This window comes from Dama dama, chromosome 12 (assembly GCF_033118175.1).
Source record: "Dama dama isolate Ldn47 chromosome 12, ASM3311817v1, whole genome shotgun sequence".
Lineage (NCBI taxonomy): Eukaryota > Metazoa > Chordata > Mammalia > Artiodactyla > Cervidae > Dama > Dama dama.
Genome location: NC_083692.1, coordinates 63,779,802 through 63,806,966, shown reverse-complemented (window position 1 = coordinate 63,806,966; position 27,165 = coordinate 63,779,802). Strand labels below are relative to the sequence as shown.

Below are 27,165 nucleotides of genomic sequence, written 5' to 3'. Positions count from 1 at the left end.
ACTAGCTTTGTAGTGATGCTTCCTAAGGCCCACTTGACTTCACATTCCAGGATGTCTGGCTCTAGGTTGGTGATCACACCATCGTGATTATCTGGGTCATGAAGATCTTTTCTGTACAGTTCTGCTGTGTATTCTTGCCACCTCTTCTTAATATCTTCTGCTTCTGTTAGGTCCATACCATTTCTATCCTTTATTGTGCCCATCTTTGCACCAAGTATTCCCTTGGTATCTCGGATTTTCTTGAAGAGATCTGTAGTCTTTCCCATTCTATTGTTTCCCTCTATTTCTTTGCATTGATCACTGAGGAAGGCTTTCTTATCTCTCCTTGCTATTCTTTGGAACTCCGCATTCAAATGGGTGTATCTTTCCTTTTCTCCCATGCCTTTTGCTTCTCTTCTTTTCATAGCTGTTTGCAAGGCCTCCTCAGACAACCATTTTGCCTTTTTGCATTTCTTTTCCTTGGGGATGGTCTTGATCAGTGCCTCCTGTACAATGTCACCAACCTCTATCCATAGTTCTTCAGGCACTCTGTCTATCAGATCTAATCCCTTGAATCTACTTGTCCCTTCAAATGTAAGGGATTTGATTTAGGTCATACCTGAATGGTTTAGCGGTTTTCCTTATTTTCTTCAATTTAAGTCTGAATTTGGCAATAAGGAGTTCATGATCTGAGCCACAGTTAGCTACCAGTCTTGGTTTTGCTGACTGTATAAGGAGAGCTTCTCCATCTTTGGCTGCAAAAAATATAATCAATCTGATTTCGGTGTTGACCATCTCATGATGTCCATGTGTAGAGTCTTCTCTTGTGTTGTTGGAAGAGGGTGACTGCTATGACCAGTATGTTCTCTTGGCAAAACTCTATTAGCCTTTGCCCTGCTTCATTCTGTACTCCAAGGTCAAACTTGCCCGGTACTTCAGGTATTTCTCGACTTTCTACTTTTGCATCCCAGTCCCCTATAATGAAAAGGACATCTTTTTTTGGTGTTAGTTCTAGAAGGTCTTGTAGGTCTTCCTAGAACTGTTTTCAACTTCGGCTTCTTCAGCATTATTGGTCAGGGCATAGACTTGGATTACTGTGATACTGAATGGTTATCCTTGGAAATGAACAGTGATCATTCTGTCGTTTTTGAGATTGCATCCAAAAGACTGGACTCTTTTGCTAACTATGATGGCTACTCCATTTCTTCTAAGGGATTCTTGCCAACGGTAGTAGATATAATGGTCAGCTGAGTTAAATTCACCCATTCCAGTCCATTTTAGTTCACTGATTCCTAAAATGTCAATGTTCACTCTTGCCATCTCCTGTTGGACCACTTCCAATTTGCCTTGATTCATGGACCTAACATTCCAGGTTCCTAGGCAATATTGCTCTTTACAGCATCGGACTTTACTTCCATCACCAGTCACAACCACAACTGAGTGTTGTTTTTGCTTTGGTTCCGTCTCTTCATTCTTTCTGGAGTTATTTCTCCACTGATCTCCAGTAGCGTATTGGGCACCTACTGACCTGGGGAGTTCATCTTTCAGTGTCTTATCTTTTTGCCTTTTCATACTTTTTTGGGATTCTCAAGGCAAGAATACTGAAGTGGTTTGCCATTCCCTTCTCCAGTGGACCATGTTTTGTCAGAACTCTCCACCATGACCCGTCCATCTTGGGTGGCCCTACAGGGCATGGCTCATAGTTTCATTGCGTTAGACAAGGCTGTGGTCCATGTGATCAGATTGGTTAGTTTTCTGTGATTGTGGTTATCAGTCTGCCTGCCCTCTGATGGAGAAGGGTAAGAGGCTTATGGAAGCTTCCTGATGGGAGAGACTGGGTCTTGTTCTGATGGGCGCGGCCATGCTCAGTTTTCAATTTTCTGTTGAAGGGTGGGGCTGTGTTCCCTCCCTGTTATTTGACCTGAGGCCAAACTATGGTGGAGGTAATGAAAAAGGTCCCATGCAAGCACTGCTACACTCAGTGCCCCCAACCCTGCAGCAGGCCACTGCCAACCCACACCTCCGCCAGAGACTCCTAGACACTCACAGGCAAGTCTGGGTTAGTCTCTTGTGGGGTCACTGCTCCTTTCTCCTGGGTCCTTGTGCGCACATTGTTCTGTTTGTGCCCTCGCAGAGTTTGTTTCCCCAGTCCTGTGTAAATTCTGGTGGCTCTATGGTGGGTCAATGGCGATCTCCTCCAAGAGGGCTTATGTCATACCCAGGTCTACTGCACCCAGAGCCTCTGCCCCTGCAGCAGTCCACTGCTGACCTGTACCTCCTCAGGAGACACCCAAACACAGTTCTGCCTCAGTCTCTGCGGGGTCTCTGGGTCCTAGTGTGCACAAGGTATGTTTGAGCCCTCCAAGCATCTCTGGAGGGTATGGGGTTTGATTCTGATTAGCATCAGAAGATGCTAGGGAACCAATTTATTATTTTGAAAACTGGTAAATTAAGAAAAGAATCAAGCATTTATCCTGTATTCCTAGTCAAACTGTATCTCAGGATAATCAAATAGTTAACAATGCAAAATTTCTCTTCATAGATGTACTTCAACTAATAAATGAAGGAATGATAGATCACCAATATGCCATCCCTTTGAATTAACAGACCTAGACAATGATGATCAATAGTGCTAACAAAATGATGGGCAATAAGACATTATGTGCCTCCCATCCAAAGTTAACAGTATACTTTATGGGTAAAAAAAAAAAAGCCCCTACCTCAATAAACAAACCTGAAGTCAGATCTAATCATGCCTCTCTACATAAGCAACAGTTTAGATAAAATACACCAGACAGAGAATCATGTTAACACCATGCAGAAACAATAGAAAAACTATGTTTCAAACTATGGAAAATTCTATAAATAACCTAGTTTCTTCAAAAAATAAACTGCAAGAAAAAAAGAAAGATGAAAAGGAACTTAGAAATTAAAGGAAACTTAAGTGATGGCAACCAACTGAAACATCCAGACTTCACTTGGATTTGATTCAACTGTTAAAAAAACTTTACAAAACAATTAGGAAAATGTGAAAGTTGGAAGGATATCTAATGATATTAATGACATTGCTTTACTGAATGTGATATTATGATTAAATTTTCAAAAGAAGTATATCTTTTAGAGATTATATACTGATGTGCATAGAGAAAAGTAAGGTAAAAGATGTGCTTCAAAATATTTGGGGAGAGATCTGTTTTTAAAGTTTAAAAACAACTGGGAAGTGAGATCACGCTTCCTGGGGTGAAAGGTTAGCACAAGTGCCCTTTCTTGCTTTCTGCTGTAGTCCCGAGTGGTAGCTGCCTAAATGGGCAAGTTCATGAAACCCGGGAAGGTGGTGCTGGTCCTGGCCTGTCACTACTCTGGACGCAAAGCGGTCGTTGTGGTGAATATTGATGACGGCTTCTCAGACTGACCCTACAGCCATGTTCTGGTGGCTGGAAGTGATCACTATCCCTGCAGAGTGACAGCTTCCATGGGCAAGAAGAAAATCACCAGGAGGTCAAAGATCAAGTCTTTTGTGAAAGTTATATAATTATAATCACCTCATGCCTACAAGGTACTCTGCGAATACGCCCTTGGACAAAACTGTTGTGAACAAGGATGTCTTCAGAGATCCGCTCTCAAACACAGGGCCCCATGAGAGGCAAAGGTCAAGTTTGAGGAGAGATACAACACAGGCAAGAACAAATGGTTCTTACAGAAGCTGCGGTTTTAGGTCTGTCCCAGTCATTAAAAACATTAAAAAAAAAAAAAAAAACTGGACTCTATGATGATCTTTTACTTTTATCTAGTTTGTTTCACTTTTTCTATTTCATATTCAGTGCTCCCATTTCATTTGGTATATTTTCCCATTTCCCCATCTCTGTTTTTTTTAATGTTCTTTCTCAAGAAAAGTATAGTAGAAAAGCTTTTGTATACACATATGTATCTATATAGAGTATGTATAATACACATATTTTAGAAGACTTATGAATTTTTGCCTAGCTAAAAAATTCATGATATTTTTATTCCACTTGTCTGACTCAGTATGATAGAATGCTAGATTTCTAATTTATATTCACTCAAAATTTTGATATAGTTCCATATATTTTGGCATCTAGTATTACTGCTAGACCCAGGTTCGATCCCTGTGTCAGGAAGATCCCCTGGAGAAGGAAATGGCAACCCACTCCAGTACTCTTGCCTGGAAAATCCCAAGTACAGAGGAGTGTGGAAGGCTACAGTCCATAGGGTTGCAAAGAGTCGGACACGACTGAGCGACTTCATTTTCACTTTTCTATTACTGCTAGAAGTATAGAAAGTTTATTATCTTAGTGATTTAAAAAAATGTGAATGAGGCTTGAAACTTCTAATCTAATTCTGAGAATATTAAGAAATATTATGCTGTCAAGGAAAAAAAACCCAGAAGTTAACAAGTGATACAGTATTATTAACTAAAGTACAGATTTTGTTCAAATCTTCACAAAATTTTATGCTAGTGTCCATTATTTGTTTTCATACCTTATTTAAGACTCCACATTGTATTTAAATGCATTTAGCAGCTTCAGTTGCATGCAACAGATTCTGGTAAATTGTTTTTTCATTTTTATTCTATTACAAATATTTTCTAATTTTCCACGTTACAGGTTCTTAGATATATCCCTCATTTAAAAGTGTATATTTAATTTCCAAATACATGGGATTTTTAAAAGTATCTCTGATATTAATTTCTCATTTAAATGCTTTCTTCTCTGCAATCACCTTCTATGTTTTTCAGTCTTCTAACTTTATTTTCAAATATCTTTTGATAGTTATCGCTAACCTAAGTCCACAGAAATAAGAGAACAGATTCTGTATGATTTCTGTACCTTTAAGACCATAAAATTTCTGCACCTGATCTTAAGTCTCTAGCTATGTTCCAGTGTCTCCTAGTTTATAGTCAATGGGAACTTCAACAGAATTTGTATCCTACTGTTGTGTGAAAACTGTATAAATAATTAATTGCGTCAAACTGGTTTATAGTGCTTTTAAGGTATACTATATTCTACTTCTCTGTACAGTCATCCTATTAATTTCTGAGAGTTTCATATTAAAACTCCAATTAAAAATCTTAATTTATCTACTTAAAACAAATGACTGTAATATATACTGGAACTATATGTAACTTTGTCCTGTATTTTCCAAGTCTCCTATAAATGTGTTATCATATTTTCATAATTTAAAAAATAAGAATAATTTTAAAATATTTTAGTAGAGAGGTTAAAAGAGATGAAACAAGACTGACTATCAATCTATAACTGTTTAAGCTGGGCATGGGTACCTGGAAGTTCTTTATAACAGTCATGCTATTTTAACATATACTTACAATTTTCCTTAATAAAATGTTAAAAAATAAAAAGGGCAGTTCATTACATTGTATTTTTTTCAATTGTTCTTTCCCTAAGTAAGTATACTTTTATTTACCTTACTCAATAGTAGCTATTAGAGCTTAGGAAAATTTACTACTGTAAGGAGCAAGAACAAGAATTAGGGTATAAACAGAACCTAATTATAGGAAAAGAAACAAAAGTAACTGCTTTAGGCTTATAAGCAACATATGTATTATTTCCTAATGAAATGTTTTGTCAAGATACCAAAACCTCTTCCTTTCCCCTACCCTGCCCCTCTCTCTTCCTTATGTATACTTACTACTTTCCATCTTTCTTTGACCAGGATTCCAACACTGAGGATATCCGGCTGCTCTCCTCCTCCACTCATTGCAATTCACTGATGTGGTAGAAGGGCTACACAGGCATCCGGCTCCCAAGGGTGGTTTCCATTTAACCTGAAACAAAAGAAACAGGAGCAGCATATCAGGACTAACTAATTAACACAAACATTTCAGCACCCAGAAGTACTACTAATCCTATACATTAATTAGGTTGCTTGGCTGGAAAGGGGGAAAATCCCAAATCTCAGTTCTAAAATCTGTTTAATGCATATAAAAAAGTACTTACCTTTCCATTACAGAGCCCAATGAAATAACCAAACATTAAAGAGGCATTATATTAAAAGTAAAGTCTCTCAGTCGTGTCTGACTCTCTGTTGGTACAAAAGTAATTCTAGTTTCAGACCATGAATTTTAAATCATTGTATCTAGGCTCAAACACATTTTTCGTAATCAAAATAGGAACCATTACAATCAACAAATTTTTGTCAATTAAGAAATAAGTTGGTTTATTCCTGTAGTGTAAAAATCTGTGCTTCAGGATTTGACAAACTCTTGAAAAGCATTTTCTGCCTCTTGCTGGCTGTGGAAGCATTTTCAGTGCAAAAAGTTGTCGAGAAATTTGAAGAAGTTAAAGTCGGTAGCCACTGGCAAGAGGTCAGGTGAAGATGGCGGATGAGGCAAACCTCCGTAGCCCAATTTGTTCAACTTTTGAAGCGCTGATTGTGCAACGCACAGTCAGGAATCGTCGTGGAGAAGAACTGGGCCCATTCTGTTGACCAATACTGGCTGTAGGTGTTGCAGTTTTCGGTGCATCTCATCAGTGTGTTGAATATACTTCTCAGATGTAATGGTTTCTCTGGAATTCAGAAAGCTGTAGTGGATCAGAAATGGGCAGCAGACACGACACAACGACCATGACCTTTTTTGGTGCGAGTTTGGCTTTGGGAAGTGCTTTGGAACTTCTTGGACCAACCACCAAGCTGGTCATCCCTGGCTGTAGTATAAAATCCACTATTCATCACATACCACAATCCAATTGAAAAATAGTTCATTGTTGTTGCATAGAATAAAAGAACATGGACACTGCAAAACGACAATTTTTTTGATTTGCAGTCAGCTCATGAACAATGACTGAACAACGTTGAGACACCCACTCACTGAGCTTTTTCACCATTCCGATTTGCTTCAAATGCCAAATGACCATAGAATGGTCAATGTGGAGTTCTTTGGAAACTTCTTGCATAATTTTAAGAGGATTGTTTCTGATGATGGCTCTCAATTCATTGTTGTCAACTTCTGACAGGCAGCCACTAAGCTCCTCATCTTCAAGGCTCTCGTCTCCTTTGCAAAATTTCTTGAACCACCACTGTACATTCATTAGCAGTTGCTGGGTCAAATGCGTTGCTGATGTTGTGAGCTGTCTATGCTGCTCTATGACTCATTTTGAACACAAATTAAAAATAGCTTAAATTCACATTTTGTCTAACATCATTTCTATAGTCTAAAATAAATATAAACACCAAATAATAAATCATTTAAGTCTCTTAAATTGAAGAAAGTGGGGAAAACCACTAAACCATTCAGGTATGACCTAAATCAAATCCTTTATGATTATACAGTGGAAGTGAGAAATAGATTTAAGGAACTAGATCTGATAGACAGAGAGCCTGATGAACTATGGACAGAAGTTTGTGACACTGTACAGGAGACAGGGATCAAGACCATCCCCAGGAAAAAGGAATGCAAAAAAGGCAAAATGGCTGTCTCAGGAGGTCTTACAAATAGCTGTGAAAAGAAGAGAAGCGAAAAGCAAAGGAGAAAAGGAAAGATACACCCATTTGAATGCAGAGTTCCAAAGAATAGCAAGGAGACATAAGAAAGCCTTTCTCAGGGATCAATGCAAAGGAATAGAGGAAAACAACAGAATGGGAAGGACTACAGATCTCTTCAAGAAAATCAGAGATACCAAGGGAACATTTCATGCAAAGATGGGTTCAATAAAGGACAGAAATGGTATGGACCTCACAGAAGCAGAAGATATTAAGAAGAGGTGGCAAGAATACACAGAAGAACTATACAAAAAAGATCTTCACGACCCAGATAATCATGATGGTGTGATCACTCACCTAGAGCCAGACATCCTGTAATGTGAAGTTCAGTGGGCCTTAGGAAGCATCACTACAAAGCTAGTGGAGGTGATGGAATTCCAGTTAAGCTATTTCAAATCCTAAAAGATGATGCTGTGAAAGTGCTGCACTCAATATGTCAGCAAATTTGGAAAACTCAGCAGTGGGCACAGGACTGGAAAAGGTCAGTTTTCATTCCAGTCCTAAATAAAGGCAGTGCCAAAGAATGCTCAAACTACTGCACAATTGCACTCATCTCACAGGCTAGCAAAGTAATGCTCAAAATTCTCCAAGCCAGGCTTCAGCAATACGTGAACCGTGAACTTCCATATGTTCAAGCTGGCTTTAGAAAAGGAAGAGGAGCCAGAGATCAAATTGCCAACATCCGCTGGATCATCAAAAAAGCAAGAGAGTCCCAGAAAAACATCTATTTCTGCTTTATTGACTATGCCAAAGCCTTTGACTCTGTGGATCACAATAAATTGTGGAAAATTCTGAAAGAGAGGGAATACCAGACCACCTGATCTGCCTCTTGAAAAACCTGTATGCAGATCAGGAAGCAACAGCTACAACTGGACATGGAACTACAAACTGGTTCCAAATAGGAAAAGGAGTACATCAAGGCTGTATATTGTCACCCTGCTTATTTAATTTATATGCAGAGCACATCATGAGAAATGCTGGGCTGGAGGAAGCACAAGCTGGCATCAAGATTGCCAGGAGAAATATCAATAACCACAGATATGCAGATGACACCACCCTTGTGGCAGAAAGTGAAGAGGAACTAAAGATCCTCTTGATGAAAGTGAAAGAGGAGAGTGAAAAAGTTGGCTTAAAACTCAACATTCAGAAAACTAAGATCATGGCATCTGGTCCCATCACTTCATGGCAAATAGGCGGGGAAACAGTGGAAACAGTGAGAGACTATTTTTTGGGGCTCCAAAATCACTGCAGATGGTGACTGCAATCATGAAATTAAAAGACACTTGCTCCTTGGAAGGAAAGTTATGACCAACCTAGATAGCATATTAAAAAGCAGAGACATTACTTTGCTGACAAGGTCGGTCTAGTCAAAGCTATGGTTTTTCCAGTGGTCATGTATGGATGTGAGAGTTGGACTCTAAAGAAAGCTGAGCGCCGAAGAATTGATGGTTTTGAACTGTGGTGTTGGAGAAGACTCTTGAGAGTCCCTTGGATTGCAAGGAGGTCCAACCAGTCCATCCTAAAGGAGATCAGTTCTGGGTGTTCACTGGAAGGTCTGATGTTGAAGCTGAAACTCCAAGACTTTGGCCACCTGATACGAAGAGCTGATTCATTTGAAAAGACCCTGATGCTGGGTAAGATTGAGGGCAGGAGGAGAAGGGGACAACAGAGGATGAGATGGTTGGATGGCATCACCGACTCAATGGACATGAGTCTGGGTGGGCTCCAGGAGTTGATGTTGCACTGGAGGCCTGGCATGCTGCGGTTCATGGGGAAGCAAAGAGTCGGACATCACTGAGTGACTGAACTGAACTGAATAAATCATTAGCAAAAAACATAAAGCAAAAAATGCACATTAAAATGAACTATAGCATAATTACATTTGAGAAGGCATCTCAAAATCAAACAACAAAGATCAACAATATAAAACGGCAATTACTTTTGCACCATGCTAATACTGTTGAGAGTCCCTCAGACAGCAAGGAGATCCAATCAGTCAATCCTAAAGGAAATCAATCCTGAATATTCTTTGGAAGGACTGATGTTGAAGCTGAAGCTCCAGTACTCTGGCCACCTGATGTGAAGAGCTGACCCACTGGAAAACACCCTGATGCTGGGAAAGGTTGAGCACAGGAAGAGAAGGGGGTGACAGAGGATAAGGTAGTTCGATGGCATCATCACTCAATGGAGATGAATTTGAGCAAACTCCAAGAGACAGTGAAGTACAGGGAAGCCTGGCGTGCTGCAGTCCACGGGATAGCAAAGCATCAGACATGACTGAGCAACTGAACAACAACAATAATACTTTGCAGCAACCTAATATTACAACTGGATGAAGCACAAGCTGGAATCAAGACTGACGGGAGAAATATCAATAACCTCGGATATGCAGATGACATCACCCTAATGGCAGAAAGTGAAGAGGAACTAAAGATCCTCTTGATGAAAGTGAAAGAGGAGAGTGAAAAAGATGGCTTAAAACTCAACATTCAAAAAACTAAGATTATGGCATCTGGTCCCATCACTTCATGGCAAATAGATGGGGAAACAATGGAAAAAGTGATAGACTTTATTTTTTGGGGCTCCAAAATCACTGCAGATGGTGACTGCTACCATGAAATTAAAAGACGCTTGCTCCTTGGAAGAGAAGCTATGACCAACCTAGATAGCATATTAAAAAGCAGAGACACATACACACACACAAAAAAAAGCAGAGACACTACTTTGCTGACAAAGATCCGTCTAGTTGAAGCTATGGTTTCTCCACTAGTCATGTATGGATGTGAGTTGGACCATAGAGAAAGCTGAGCACCAAAGAATTGATGCTTTTGAAACTGTGGTGTTGCAGAAGACTCTTGAGAGTCCCTTGGAATGCAAGGAGATCCAACCAGTCTATCCTAAAGGAAATCAGTCCTGAATATTCATTGGAAGGACAGATGTTGAAGCTGAAACTCCAATACTTCAGCCACCTGATGCGAAGAACTGACTCATTTGAAAAGACCCGGATTCTGGGAAAGATTGAGGGTGGGAGTAGAAGGGGACAACAGAGGATGAGATGGTTGGATGGCAACACCGACTCGATGGACATAAGTTTGAGTAAGCCTGGGGAGTTGATAATGGACAGGGAAGCCTGGCTTGCTGCAGTCCATTGGGTTGCAAAGAGTCAGACATGACTGAGTGACTGAACTGAACTGAATATTACTACACAAATGTAACTTAAAATAACTGAGAATACTAGACTCTAGGGCAAGGACGGTGTCAATGGCGGTTGACCCAGATTACTACCCTTAGTCCAACCTTTTACTAAGGGAAAAAAATGCACCTAATTTACAACAGTTTACAGTTTAATAAGTTGCAAGATAGAGCTTAACATCACCAAAGCTAATAAAATTTTAATGTTACATGATACAATTAAAATGCATAGGAAATAAACATGAGCCACAGAAAAGGGCTGTTTATTAAACCCAATGCCAGAGGAGGCTTGGCACCGCTTTAGCCCTTGGCAGGGCTGGTGGCGCCAGCCCAGAGAGGGCGCCAGACCCCGGCTGTGGCTGAGGCGGGCGGGCGGCGGGCGAGCAGGACGGCAGGGACGTGTGTCCAGCACACAGAGCCCTGAGCCTGGCCGGGGCCCGTATGAAGTCCGTGCTATGGAAGAGGAGAAGTACTTGCCTGAGCTGATGGCAGAGAGACAGCCTGGACCCGTCCTTCCTGCACGCCTCGCGCCTGCTGGCCGAAGAAATTGAAAAATTTCAAGGTTCTGATGGAAAAAATGAAGATGAAGAAGAGAAATATCTTGATGTCATCAGCAACAAAAATATAAAGCTCTCAGAAAGGGTATTGATTCCTGTCAAACAGTATCCAAAGGTAGCGTCTCAGTGGAGGACTTCTGGTGGCAAAGCCTATCCTTGTGGTTCAAGAGGACTGGGTGCAATTGGGCCAGGCCTTTAAAAACGGCAGAAGGCAAGCTGAGTAAGTCTGACAGCAGCTGCTCTCAGTTCTCGGCCCCTCTGCCTAGCACATCATGGTGCGAACTCTTCCCATCTAAGCCACCGGGGAAGCCCCGCAGATACAAAGAACAAACTAATTGTTCCCAGAGTGTAGAGAGAGGGGGGATGGGCAAGGTTTAAAGGAAGCCCTATTCATCACTGAAGAGGAGAATCTTAAATCTATTAATAGAAGCAACCCTATTGTTTATGTTTTTAAAAAGCAGCATTTCAAGAATATTCCTAAAGAGAAAAATATTAACTCTGGGATGGTGATTGTGAAACATAGAAACAGTTCAATTTTATGGGCAAATTGCTTGGACCGAGAGGAAACTCTTTGAAGAGGCTACAGGAAGAAACAGGTGCTAAAATGTCTATCCTGGGCAAAGGATCAATGAGAGACAAAGCAAAGATTGACACAGAGCCCCTGCTTGAGTTTCCTGAACCATACAGCAAATTCCCATTGACCATCGATTTTACATATGGTGCTCCTTGAGTTCAGCATCCTGCTATGAATGATCCTTCACAACAGCCTGATTGCACATTTTTAGGGGGGACTATAGTTATCAACACATAGCTCTCCTTTTAAGTTGGTTTATTATCTAATAATGAGCTGTTGACTGAAAGCCACAGTGAAGAACTGCATGGGCAAACAAAAAAATCAGAACCTAAAAGTGAGAATCTGTAGTAAGAAATACAAGTGTGTTTATATTTGGTACACTAAAGATGGAGTTAAATATTCATTTTTTGTTTGTTTATACGTTTCTCTTTGTTATTTTTAAAAGGTGAATTTCATACCCACCAGCAATGCAGGAGGGTTCCCTTTTCTCCATACCTTCTCCAGGATTGTTTGTAGATTTTTTGATGATGGTCATTCTGACAAGTGTGAGATAATGCCTCATTGTAGTTTTGATCTGCATTTCTCTAATAATGAGCAAAATAAAGACAGCTGAGCACCAAATAATTGATGCTTTTGAACTGGGGTGTTGGAGAAGACTCTTGGGAGTCCCTTGGACTGCAAAGAGATCAAACCAGTCAATCCTAAAGGAAATCAGCCCCGAATATTCATTGGAAGGATCGATGCTGAAACTGAAGCTCCAATACTTTGGCCACCTGATGCGAAGAAGTGACTCTTTGGAAAAGACCCCAAGGCTGGGAAAGATTGAAGGCAGGAAGAGAAGGGGACGACAGAGGATGAGATGGCTAGATGGCATCACCAACTCGACGGCCGTGAGTTTGAGCAAGCACCGGGAGTTGGTGATGGACAGGGAAGTCTGGTATCCTGCAGTCCATGGGATCACAAAGAGGCAGATACTACTGAGCAACTGAACTGAAATAATGAGCAATGCTGAGCGTCTTTCCATGTGTTCACTGGCCATCTGTATGTCTTCTTTAGAAAAATAAGACATTAGAGAAATGTCTATGGAGTGGTCTACCCACTTTTTGATTGGAATGTTTGTTTTTCTGGTCTTGAGCTGCATGAGCTGCTTGTATATTTTGGAGATCAACCCTTTGTCAGTTGTTTCATTTGCTATTATTTTCCCCCATTCTCATGGTCATCCTTTCACCTTGTTAACGGTTTCCTTTGCTGTGCAAAAAACTTTTGACTTTGGTCAGGTCCCATTTGTTTATTTTTGTTTTTATTTCTATCATTCGGGGATGTGGGTCATGGAGGATCTTGCTGTGATTTATGTCGGGGACTGTGCTGCCTGTGCTTTCCCCCGGGAGTTTTTCAGTTTCTGGCCTTGCTTTTGGGTCTTTAATCCATTTTGAATTTATTTTGTGTGTGGTGTTGGGAGAAGTTCTAGTTCTATTCTTTTACATGGAGTTGTTCAGTTTTCCCAGCACCACTTGTTAAAGAAACTGTCTTTTCTCCATTGTAAAAAAAAAAAAAAAACCCAATGCCAAAATACAGTCTAGTAAAACCACTGAATTTTAAATGGGAAAAAACAATTCACTGGTCATAAGTGCAGAAAGTCCAAATTACACATAAGGGGGAAAATCAAGCTGAGAACAGACATCAGCACAAACAGCTTATTATATATTTAAGTAGCCAAGGAAATGTGAGCCAAGCATGGTCTACCCTGCCAAAGTAACCTTCAAGGCTAAGGGAAGTAGTCATGGACACACAGAACCCAAATAATATTGTTCCTAAGAAATGTCCCTAGGAATCAACTACGTAACAAGTATCAGACAAATTACGGTAGAAGATCTGACATGAGGATTGACCTGAGAAGACCTAAAATCAATGATAACACAGTAGCAATAAAAACTCGTGCCTCCAGATTGTGAACTCTAAACATCATATCTCACTGAAAGAAATCAGGGCTCCTTGGAGAAACTGCTTATTCCAGGTTTGGCACAGGAAATTATGCACAATCAACCTGGTGCATCTCATCAAATAAGAAAGCAAAAATGTAAACAACACTAGTATTAGCAAATCAAAAGGAAATCAGAGACAAGGGAAGGAATTCTCATTTGTCAAAGATGAAACAATTTGATCATATACAAGAATGCAGTGATTGAAAAATATCAAAAATATAAATACCTATATACATACACACACACACACCCATGAGTTCACAACGACATTCAAAAAAGAAAAAAGAATATTAGAGGTCAATTTTCAAGATTGCATGGGCACAACTCGTTATTCTAATAATTGGCAAATAAACAGAAAGAATCAAACATTTATCCTGCCTTTCTATTATGAACAGTATTTTGGGGAAACAAAGATGATGAGGGTGACTTTTCCTTAGACAATGGTCACAGCTAATAAATGCAGAAGAACTTATAGATTTAGAAAATCACCATTTTCCAATCCCTGGCTACATAATCAATCTAGATAATGACCATCAATGACTGCTAAAGCCATAATGTAAAAAGTGGATGGAGAACTTTAATATGGAAGGATCAAGCTGAACTAACTGGTCAACCTTAACAACACTAAAAGCCAGGACAATGAAAGAAGTGCTTCCTGACAGATGTAACAAAATTTTCTCAGTACCACCTATGAAGTCTCTTGCCTTGAAACAAACAAACCAAAAAACCCCTTAAATCTAGTCAAGCTTTTAGATTTGATTATAAGTTTACAAAAATAAGGGTGATCGAGGTACATGTTAAATGCCAACATGAAGATATAATGAGCTAAATCCATGATGATGGAGATCCTAAAGAACAAAATGGTCCATACAAATGACAAAACGACCTAAAACAAATGGCATGGAAAATAATAAAGCTTTACACTGCACACTATAAGAAATAAGATATATATATCAACCTAAAGCAGCAACTAGCAATTGGAGAAAATTGAGCATGTACTGAGTAAGCAACAATTGGTAATTTTGTAGGGTGTAATAACAGTAGTGTAGTTATGTTTATAAAGTCTTTCTCTGTAAGAAATACATAAACCACCAGTGCAAAAAGTGGTAAAAGGTCTTGAAAGTGAAAGTGTTAGTCACTTAGTCATGTCGGACTCTTTGAGACCCCATGGATTGTAGCCCAACAGGCTCTTCTGTGTCCGTGGAATTCTCCATGCAAGAATACTTGAGTGGGTACCCATTTCCCTTCTCCAGGGGAACTTCTCAACCCAGGGATCAAACCCCGGTCTCCTGCATGGCATGCAGATTCTTTACCATCTGAGCCACCAGGGAAGCAAAGTGATAAAAGCTCTTAGATTTGCCTTAAAACACTCTAAGGGGAAAAGGAGTTGTATTGGGGATAGAGAATCAAATGACATAAAAGTAAGAGAATTTTCATAAATTTTGTATGATGGGTACATGTAAATCCATTATACTATTTCTCAGTATATCTGCCATATTATATATTAAGAGTAAAAAACAAAAGATGCATAGATTAAAAAGATCTAGAGTTCATTTTAACAAATGGAGCTGAGACAAGTACATACTCACATGCAAGAAGAATGAATTTGTACCCCTATCTAACATCATACACAAAAGTTAACTCAAAATGGATCAAAGACCTAAATGTAGAAGCTAAAACTATAAAACTCTTAGAAGAAAACACTGGCAGAACTCTTCAATGGTCTTGGATTAAGCAATGATTTCTTAGGTATGACACCTAAAGCACAACAAACCAAAGAAAATAGATAAATTGGAATCCATCAAAATTTTTAAAATTTTATATGCCAAAAGACAACCTATGAAATTGTGGGAAGTAACTGCCAACTATATATCTGATATGTGGCTAATACCCAGAATATATAAAGAATAATTCAACAAAATGAAAGTCAATAATTCGATTTAAAAAAGGGGAAAAGGCCTGAATAAACATTTCTCCAAAAATATATACAAATAGCCAAAAAGCACATGAAAAAAAAATGCTCAAAATCTCTAATCATTCAGTTCAGTTCAGTTCAGTTGCTCAGTCGTGTCCGACTCTTTGCGACCCCATGAATCGCAGCACGCCAGGCCTCCCTGACCATCACCAACTCCTGGAATTTACTCAAACTCATGCCCATCGAGTCGGTGATGCCATCCAGCCATCTTATCCTCTGTCATCCCCTTCTCCCCTTGCCCTCAATCCCTCCCAGCATCAAGGTCTTTTCCAATGAGTCAACTCTTCACATGAGGTGGCCAAAGTATTGGAGTTCCAGCTTCAGCATCAGTCCTTCCAATGAACACCCAGGACTGATCTCCTTTAGGATGGACTGGTTGGATCTCCTTGCTCTAATCATTACAGAACTACAAATCAAAACCACATGAAAAATTGCCTCACACCCACTAGAATGGCTACCATTAAAAGAAAGTATCAAGTGGTGACAAGGATGTGGAGAAACTGGAACACTTGTACACTGTGAATGAGGATATAAAATGATGCAGCCACTATGAAAAATAGTATGGGGGTTGTTAAAAAATTAAGCAGTCAATTCCCATATGATTTAGCCATTCCACTTCAGGGCATATATCCCCAAAATTGAAAGCAAGGACTCAGACAAACATATTTGTGCACTCGAGCCCATAGCAGCATTATTCACAATAGCCGTAAGGTGGAGGCAGCCCACACATCCATCTACAGATGTGTGGATAAAGAAAATGTGGACTATACATACAATGTAATACTATTCATTCTTAAAGAAATCCTATCACATACTGCAACACTGCTGAGTGATAAAGCCAGTCACCAAACGACAAATACTTTTATAATTCCATTTATATGAGATATCCATAGTCGTCAAACTCATGAAAATAGAAGAATGGTGGTTACTAGGGGCCAGTGGAAAGAGTGGGGAAAGGGGCACTGTTATTCAATAGGTATAGAATTTTAGCTTTGCAAGATAAAGAACTTTTTGAAATCTATTTTGAAACAGTGTGAATACACTTAACACAACAGAATGGTATACTTAAAAATGATGAGGATGGTAAATTTTGCTGTGTGTTCCTTATCAAAGTAGAAAAAAAAAAAAAGTATGGGCCGCCTAGAGGAGAATCTGGTAATATTCAGCATAGTAAGATAATTTACTTTTAAATTCCAATCTAGCAGGGTTTCCCAGGTGGTGCTAGTGGTAAAGAACCTACCTACCAATGCAGGAGACATAAGCAATGCAGGTTTGATCCCTGGGTCGGGAAGATCTCCTAGAGGAAAGCATGGCAACCCACTCCAGTATTCTTGCCTGGAGAATCCCACGGACAGGGGAGCCTATCGGGCTACAGTCCACAGAGCAGCAAAGAGTCGGACAAGACTGAAGCGATTTAGCATGCACTCCAGCAATTCCACTTCAGGGAACCTATTTCCAAGGTACAATGGTGAAAATATGTGAAATAAGTTCTTCATAAGCCTTTTCACTATAACATTATCTGTAATTACAAAAGACTAGGGGAAAACCAACAGTCCATATTGGTTGAATATAAAATGGTTCACTCAGGTAATGGAGTACTAGTCCAGGAATAACAGATATATTGACACAGAGTAACTTTCAGGATAAATTGTTAAGTGAAAAAAAAAATAAGATGCAGTGATGTGTTTACAATATACTACCTTTTACGTAAAAGGAGGATAAATGTTAAGTGTATTAACATATTTGCTTTCATTTTTTTTTAAAGCAAGGAAAAGCCAAAAAGTGATAAAAATGATAGCAGAGATCAGTAAATTTTTTTCAGTAAAGGGACAAATAATAAATATTTCAGTTTTTACAAGCCATATAATCTCTGTCATAGCTACTCAGCTCGGCCATTTTAGCACAAAAGAAGACATAGACAATACATAGACAAAAGAATATGTGTTCCAACAAAAATTCATTTACAAAAAGAGATAGGTGGCCAAATGTGGCCTGCAGGTTATTGTTTGCCAACCTTTCCCAGAAGGAGAAAACATGATGGAGGGGATATGGATAGAAGTTAAGACTTCTAAGAACGTACCTTGTGATATAGGTTATATTCTGGAATGAAAACCGTTGTTTTACACACAAGAAAAAAATTCCTATACTCCAAATTCAAGAAAGTACCATGGCAACAAGTACTCTGGCCACTTGATGCAAAGAGCCAACTCACTGAAAAGGCCCTGATGCTGGGAAAGACTGAGGGCAGGAGGAGAAGAGGGCATCAGAGGATGAAATGGTTGGCTAGCATCACTGACCCAATGAACATGAGTTCGAGCAAATTCCAGGAGATAGTGAAGGACAGGGAAGCCTGAAATGCTGCAGTCCATGGGGTCGTAAAGAGTCGAATTTGACCTAGCAACTGAACAACAACAGCAAAAAGTAATCATCAGAACCTGCTTTAAACTCATCCCAGTCTTATCAATGACAGCTTCAAACTAGTAACCACACCTCAGAAGGTCAACCAACACAGCCACATGTCATAACCACATTTGCTTAACAAAAGCTCAACCACTTCCTCAACAGCCCCACTTCACCAATCCCTGAACTCTAAGCTTCACAGCTCTCCTCTGAACAAGAGCAATAAATTTAGCATTTTGTTCAGACACTGAGTGGTGACTTCTTCGTTCAAGACAATTAAAAGATAAATCAAGAGAAAAAATAAATACTAAAAATGAAAGGAGTACAATATCTGAAAATTAAAAATAAACCAAGAACCCTCTGCATACCAAGTATGTGGCATTATCACACAGAAAATAATTCAAGGGGCTTTATTTTGATTGCATAACTCCTAATCAGATATATCTTAAGTAAAAAAAGAATTATAAAGAAATCTTAAAACTACATTTAGTAGTTCTGCTGTTAGAAATGATATCAATTCTGTTATTTAAAACCTATTATAGAGCTTTCCTAGTAGCTTAGTTGGTAAAGAATCTGCCTGCAGTGCAGGAGACCCAGATTTGATCCCTGGGTCAGGAACATCCCCTGGAGAAAGAAATGGCAGCCCACTCCAGTACTCTTGCCTGGAGAATTCCATGGACAGAGGAGCCTGGCCGGGCCCCAGTCCATGGGATCGCAAAGAGTCAGACACGACTGTGTGACTAACTTTCACTTTTCATAGGTATATTTCAAGGCAGAAAAAAATATTTCTAAAATAATGGCTAAAATAACCTCTCAAAAATTTCATGAAAGACATAGAACAATAGATTGAAGAACCTTAATTAAACAGGATAGGCACAAAATAATCCATTTCCAAACACATCAAAACCAAACTGCTGAAAATTAAGCACAAAGAAAAATTTGATTTCCCTGGTGATCCAGTGGTTAAGAATCCATCTTCCAATACAGATAACCTGGGTTTGATCCCTGGGTGGGGAACTAATATTCCACAGGCCACAGGGCAACTAAGCCTGCACACCACAGCTACGGAGCCTGTGCAACTCAATGAGGCCATGCAACTGCAAACTGAGGCCATGTGCCACAGCTACTGAATCCATGTGCTGCAGCAAAAGATTCTGACTGGCAAGTAAGACTTCACGTGGCCATAAATAAATAAACACTTTTTTAAAACCAGCCAGAGAAAAATGACATATTACTTATTGGGAACAATAATTCAACTGACTGTGACTTTCTCACTATAAAATATGGAGGTCAACAAGAAACAGAAAAACATTTTTAAAGTACTTAAAGTAAAAAAACACTGTCAACCAGAATTCTAAGCCCACAGAAAACACCCTTCAGGGATAAGGACACTCTCAGGTAAATGAAAATGAAGGTTATGTATTGTCAGCAGAGCTGCTGTGAAAGGATCACCAAAGAAATTTTTTCAGAGAAAAAAAAATTATGACAGAGGGGAACTTGGACTAATAGGAATGAATGAAGAAAAACAGAAATCTAGGTAAATACAATAGACTAATCTTCTCTTAATTTAAAAAACCATGCTTGAAAACGAAGAGCTAAAATTCTAACACTATCTAAAATGATTTTGAATGTATACAGATATAACTAACAAGACAATACTAGTGGAGGTGATGGAATTCCAGTTGAGCTCTTTCAAATCCTAAAAGATGATGCTGTGAAAGTGCTGCACTCAATATGTCAGCAAATTTGGAAAACTCAGCAGTGGGCACAGGACTGGAAAAGGTCAGTTTTCACTCCGATCCCAAAGAAAGGTAATCCCCCAAAATGCTCAAACTACTGCACAATTACACTCATCTCACATGCTAGTAAAGTAATGCTCAAAATTCTCCAAGCCAGGCTTCAACAATATGTGAACTGTGAACTTCTGGATGTTCAAGCTGGTTTTAGAAAAGGCAGAGGAACCAGAGATCAAATTGCCAACATCCGCTGAATCACTGAAAAAGCAAGAGAGTTCCAGAAAAACATCTACTTCTGCTTTATTGACTATGCCAAAGCCTTTGACCGTGTGGATCACAATAAACTTTAGAAAATTCTGAAAGAGATGGGAATACCAGACCACTTGACCTGCCTCTTGAGAAACCTGTATGCAGGTCAGGAAGCAACAGCTGAAACTAGACATTGAACAACAGACTGGTTCCAAATAGGAAAAGGAGTATGTCAAGGCTGTAAATGTCACCCTGCTTTTTTAACTTATATGCAGAGCACATCATGAGAAATGATGGGCTGGAGGAAGCACAAGCTGGCATCAAGATTGCCGGGAGAAATATCAGTAACTTCAGATATGCAGATGACACCACGCTTGTGGCAGAAAGTGAAGAACTAAAGAACCTCTTGATGAAAGTGAAAGAGGAGAGTGAAAAAGTTGGCTTGAAGCTCAACATTCAGAAAACTAAGATCACGGCATCTGGTCTCATCATTTCATGGCAAATATATGGGAAAACAGTGGAAACAGTGGCTGACTTTATTGGGGGGTGGCTCCAAAATCACTGCTGGTGGTGACTGCAGCCAAGAAATTTAAAAGATGCTTACTCCTTGGAAGGAAAGTTATGACCAACCTAGATAGCATATTAAAAAGCAGAGACATTACTTTGCCAACAAAGGTCCGTCTAGTCAAAACTATGGTTTTTTCCAGTAGTCACGTGTGGATGTGAGAGTTGGACTATAAAGAAAGCTGAGTGCCGACGAATTGATGCTTTTGAACTGTGGTGTTGGAGAAGACTCTTGAGAGTCCCTTGGACACCAAGGAGATCCAACCAGTCCATCCTGCAGGAGATCAGTCCTGAGTGTTCACTGGAAGGACTGATGTTGAAGCTGAAACTCCAATACTTTGGCGAAGGGCTGACTCACTGGAAAAGACCCTGATGTTGGGAAAGATTGAAGCCAGGAGGAGGAGGGGACGACAGAGTGTGAGATGGTTGGATGGCATCACCGACTCAATGGACATGAGTTTGGGTGGACTCCAGGAGCTGGTGACGGACAGGGAGGCCTGGCGTGCTGCAGTCCATGGGGTCACAAAGAGTTGGACATGACTGAGCGACTGAACTGAACTGAAAAAGACAATCACAATGAAAAGACAGAACAGTAAAGAGACCTGTATGACAGTGATTAGGCTTCTGCACTCTACTTGAAATGGTGATATAATAATTCTAGTAGATTGTGGAAATTAAGTAGGTATATTGTAAACTCTAGAAGAACCATTCAAGAAAAAACTATATAAAAAAGATATAATAAAAAGTAAAAGAGATGAAATATACAGTGGAAAACCAAAACATGTTAAGATAATTCAAAAAAAAGCTAAGAAAGGAGAAACAGGAGAACAAAAGCAGAGACCACAAACATAAGACAAAAATAATGAAATGCTTAGGGCTAAACTCAAATATACCTGTAATTACCTTAAATAGAAATGGCCCAAACACACAACTGAAAAGACAGAGATTATGAAGATGAGTATGATTTCTACAAGAAACTCACTTCAAAAGTAACAGAAAACTTAGGCTAAAAACAAAGGTTTGCTCATTTTTGCTCCAGTTCTCTTTGCCCTCTAAACAGTTCAATCTTGACACATTAGCATGCATCAGCAAAATTTTGGTGACATTTTTGCAGCCTGGCAGAATAGATTAACTTACAGCTATTTCACTTCAAAATATATTGAGTGTGACTTCATATTAAGGCAGTAGTAGGTACAACATGGTAATACATCACTAACTTTAAACACTTAGAAAAATGTAATGTACCAGTTTCCAGAATTTCCAGTATGGGACCTCCTGTTCAAGTATAATTTAAAGTAACAAAATAGAATTTAGAAGTAAGGCTGTCTACTTGATATTCAACTGTTTACTACATCTTTAAATTCTTCTCTGTCAGTCTATATTGGTTTTTAAGTTATTATTATATTTCAGTTTCTTTGAGAACTTTTGAGTTTCATGAGTTTTGCTTTTATTATATAAGTATCATTATAAACTTATTTATGAATTTAGAAGGCAAAAGAATGGGGAAAGATATACCACACATAAAGCTGGAGAACCTATACAAATCCTTCCTTGATTTATGATAGAAGGGGTATCCCATGATTAAGCTGAAAATACTGTAAGCCAAAAATGCATTTAAAACACCTAATGTACCAAACATTGAAGCCTGGCCAAACTCACATTAAACGTACTTAGAACACTTAAATTAGCCTACAGTCAAGCAAATAATCTAACAAGTCTATTTTGTAATGAAATGTTGAATATCTCATGTAATTATCTGAATGCATTATTGGAAGTGAAAAACAGAATGGTTCTATAGGAACGGAATGGCTGTAAATGTATTCATCATGATTGGTTTCTACTCAATTCATATCACTTTCACACCAGGGTAAAGTTGAAAAATTATAAACTGAAACATTAAGTCAGAACTGTTTGTATTACTATCAGACAATGTAGACTTCAGAGCAAAGAAAATCCCCAGAGATAAAGAGGGACATCACATAATCAAAGAAGGCCAATTTACAAACGAACTATAAATGTGTATGTATCTAAAAAGAGTTTATCAAAATACATGAATCACATGAACAAGTTGAAAGAAGAAACAAACTCATAGAGACTTCATCACTCCTGCCTCAAAAGAAATAAACAGACAAAAATACCAGCAAGATATATTAACAGAACTGAACAACACTACTATGGTATAATAAAAACATATTGGGTCTTTGTATTTGGTTTATAAATCTTTATCTCCAGCTTCTTCACAGAGGTTGGCATTTCCTAAAGGACAACAATGCCTGTTATGCTAATAAGTGGACTCCTGAAGGGACTCCTAGGTCAATTCAGATTAGGGTTGGTCATCAGATAGACCAAACATGTGATTAGAGGGTTTAAACTTTTGGCCCAATCTCTAATCTCCAACCTCTAGGGAGAGTGGGCCTGGAGATGTGAACTCAATTACATGGACAATGATTTCATTTCTTATGTCTATCTAATGAAACCTTGATATTAAAAACATTGAGTAACAACGCTCAGGGAGATTCCTGGTTGGTGAACATATTGATGTACTGAGAGGGTGGTGTACCCTGATTCCACAAGGATAGAAGCTCTTGTGCTTAGAATCCTTACAAACTATGTACCTGTTCATCTGGTGGTTCATTTTTATTCTTTGTAATAAAATGGTAATACTAAGTATAGGGGCTTCCCTGATAGCTCAGCAGGTAAAGAATCTGCCTGCAATCCAGGAGACACAGGGGACTTGGGTTCGATCCCTGGGTTGGGAAGATCCTCTGGAGGATGGCAGCCCACTCCAATATTCTGCCTGGCAGGCTACAGTCCTTGGAGTCACAAAGAGTTGGACATGACTGAGCACATGGCACAATCCTAAGTACAGAACTTTCATGAGTTCTGTGAGTTGTTCTAGCAAATTACTGAACCTGTGAGATACACCAAATTCACTGCCAGCCAGGCAAAGTAAGAGTGGCTTGAGGATACTCAGGACTAGAAGACATACTTCAAGCTAGAGTCTGAAGAGGGGGCAGTCTTGTGGAACTGAGCCCCTTAGCCTGTATGATGTCATTAACTCCAAGCAGTTAGTGTCAGAATTTAATTGCATTGTAAGACACTCATTTGATGAAAGAGAACTGAACCAGAAAGTAACCATCAACCAACTGAAACTAAACTGAAACTATTATATAAACTATACGTTTATATAATACTCCAACAAAATCAGAATACACATTCTTTGCAAGTGCACATGGAACCAAGAGAGATGTGTCATATCCTAGGTCACAAAATAAACCTTAACAAAGTTAAATAAAATCACATACAGAATATTAATGAAATTAAACTAAAAATCAATAGCAGCAAGATAATAGAAAACCCTTACAAACATTTGGAAATTAAACAAAAATACCAAAGCTGGGTGAGTGATTGTGGTAAGTAAAATTTTACAGGAATAATGCCATGCCCATTCATTTATGTGTTGCCTATGGCTGTTTTTGTACTACTAGAGCAGATTTAAGTAACTACAACTGAGTATAGACTCAGGTCTTATCATATTTACTACTTGGACTTTTTAAAAGAAGTTTGACAAAGACTATTCTAAATAATCCACAGAGTAAAGAGAAAGTTTTTAGGCAAATTAGAAAATATTTTACTTGAATAAAAATTAAAACACAACAAAATTTGATGGGATGTAGCTAAAGCCCTGGTCGGAGGGAAAATTAAAACATTAAAAACTTGTGTAACAGGACTTATCATTATAGACTCTACGAACATTAAAAAGTATAAAAGATCAATACTGTACACATAACTCGGACAACAATGGACCAATTTCTCAAAAACTGCAAACCCAACAATTCACCCAAGATGAAAGGAAAAGTCTGAATTGTCCTGTTTAAAAAACTGAACCCATAATTCAAAACCTTCCCACAGAAGAATACAGAGATTTTTCCACTGCCAAATTCTATCAAATGTTTAAAAAAAAAAAAAATCTATACAATCTCTTCCAGAAATAGAAGGGTAGGAAATACATCCCAATTCATTTTATGAAGATAGCACTAGCCTGATATGAAAACAGTCATACAGCTGGAGGGGAAAAGAGTAATGCCTAGCGTGGGAACTTTATAAAAATTATTTTTTAAAAAAACAATAAAAGACAATGCAAGAAAAACCAATCTTCCCCACGAACATCGTCTGGATCAGTTCAGTTGTTCAGTCGTGTCCGACTCTTTGTGACCCCATGAACCGCAGCACGCCAGGCCTCCTTGTCCATATACATAGACACAAAAATTCTCAACAAAATATTACTAAATTAAATCCAGAAATATATAAAAAGCATTACAGTTCAGCACTATGTGGTTTACTCTGGGGAAGTAAGACTTGTTTAATATTAAAAAATCAATTCATAAAATTCATCAGATTAATGGTCTAAAACAGAAAACAACATAATCTATTATTTAATGTAGGAGAAGCATTTGACAAAATTCAACAGTCATACATACATGATACAAACTCCTAGTAAACTAGGAGTAGAAGGCAATTTTCTCAACCTGATAAAGGACATTAAGGAAAAAGAAAGCTGCTCAAATTGATCAATATATTTAACAATATTCCAACTGAAATTCAAGGAAAAGCCATTATATAGACATGCTGATTCTAAAATTTATGTGGAAAGGTAAAGGAATGAAAATATCCAAAATAGTTTTGAAAAACAGTAATAAAGTTGGAGGAATCACAGTACATGATTTTAAGACTTAATACTATGTAGTTACAATAATCAAGCCAGTGTGCTATTGGCAAAGGGATAGTCATATTACAAATAAATGAAATACAATAGAGTGCATAAACAGATCTACACAAATAGTTCAATTAAATTTTCAGCTTTTTAAAAATGCCAAGTATAATCCACATACCGTATTTTAAAGTATACAATTCAGTGGTTTGTAGTATATTCACAAAGTTGTGTATTCACCACCACTACGCAATTCCAGAACATTTTCACCAACCCAAGAAGAAACTTCATACTTATTAGCTGCCTCTCTATTCTTTCCTTTCCCTGGCAGCCACTTGTCTATCTTCTGCCTCTATAGCTTTGCCTATTCTAAGTCAAGTGATATTTGACAAAGACGGAAAGGCCACTCGACACAGATAAGACAGAATTTCCAACAGTGTTGGAACAATTGTAAGCTGTATGAAAAAAACAACCTCAATCTTAAACCTCAAACCTTACATACAAAACTTAACTCAAAATGTATCACAGATCTAAACGTAAAATACAAAACATTTAAAAATAAACCTGTAATAAAACTTTGTGCAAAAGGTTTTGGGCATGATACCTAAATCACATTTCATAAAAGAAAAAAACCTGATAAATTGAACTTCACTAAAATTGAAAACTTATACTCTGTGAAAGATATTGTTAAGAAAATGAAAAGACAAGCTATATACTGGTAGAAAATGTGTGCAAATCATAATATCCAACCAAGGACTTGTATCCAAATACATAGAGAACACTTGAAATTCAACTGTAAGAAAACAAATGATCCAATTTAAAATGAGGCAAAAAACAGACACTTCACCAAAGAGGTTATATTGACTGGAAATAAATACACGAAAAGATGTTTGACATCACTGGCCAGTCTCCAAAAGTTGCATACTATATGATTATATTTATCTGACATTTTCAAAACAATAAAACTAGAGTGACAAAGAACAGATCAGTGGTTGCCAAGAGTTAGAGGTAGGATGAAGGTATGATTATAAAGGGTGGAATATTACTCAGCCATTAAAAAGAATGAAATAATGCCATTTGCTGCAACATGGATGGACTTAGAGACTGCCATACTGAGTGAAGTCAGACAGAGAAGGATAAATATCATATGACATCCCTTATATGTGGCCATCTAAAAAATGACACAAATGAAGTTACTTACAAAACAGAAACAGACTCACAAACTTAGAGAATTAATTTATGGTTGCTGGGGGAAGGAAAAGTTAAGGCATTTGGGATGGACATGTACACACTGCTATATTTAAAATGCATAACCAACAAGGACCTACTGTATAGTACATAGAACTCTGCTCAATATTATGCAGCAGCCTGGATGGGAGGGGAGTTGTGACCCTATGGACTGTAGCCCTCCAGGCTCCTCTGTCCATGAAATTCTCAAGGCAAGAATAATGGAGCGGGTTGTCATTTCCTACTTGAAGGGATCTTCCTAATCCAGGAATAGAACCTTCATCTCTTGTGTCTCCTGCATTGACAGGTAGATTCTTCACCACTGTGCCACCTGGGAAGCCCCCAGTATCCTGGGTGGAGTCCTTCAAGACACTGATATAAAGCTAAAAAATACACCTGTTCCAACTAGAAATTGAACCCTAAGCGAAAAGCCCAGAATCCTATAAGCTACCAAGGTATACTATACTGCTTCTAAAATGGCTCCTAATAATCCCTATCTCA

General features: G+C 38.5%; 1 protein-coding gene and 1 pseudogene across 3 annotated transcripts in view; one reads left to right on the top strand and one right to left on the bottom strand.

The window, feature by feature from the left end:
* Positions 1–27,165, bottom strand: part of TTBK2 (tau tubulin kinase 2) — a 126,376-nt gene that overhangs the window by 83,300 nt on the left and 15,911 nt on the right. For 2 of the 3 annotated variants that reach the window (XM_061157450.1, XM_061157448.1), the window contains exons 2-3: positions 11,167–11,223; positions 5,647–5,782 (exon numbers count right to left, since the gene is read on the bottom strand). In XM_061157450.1, coding sequence (XP_061013433.1) covers positions 5,647–5,715 — 69 coding nt within the window. In that variant the 5' untranslated portion in view covers positions 5,716–5,782; positions 11,167–11,223. The remainder of the gene's footprint in view (positions 1–5,646; positions 5,783–11,166; positions 11,224–27,165) is intronic. The other variant, XM_061157449.1, reaches the window with a different exon arrangement.
* Positions 3,035–4,281, top strand: LOC133067249 (large ribosomal subunit protein eL27-like; annotated as a pseudogene).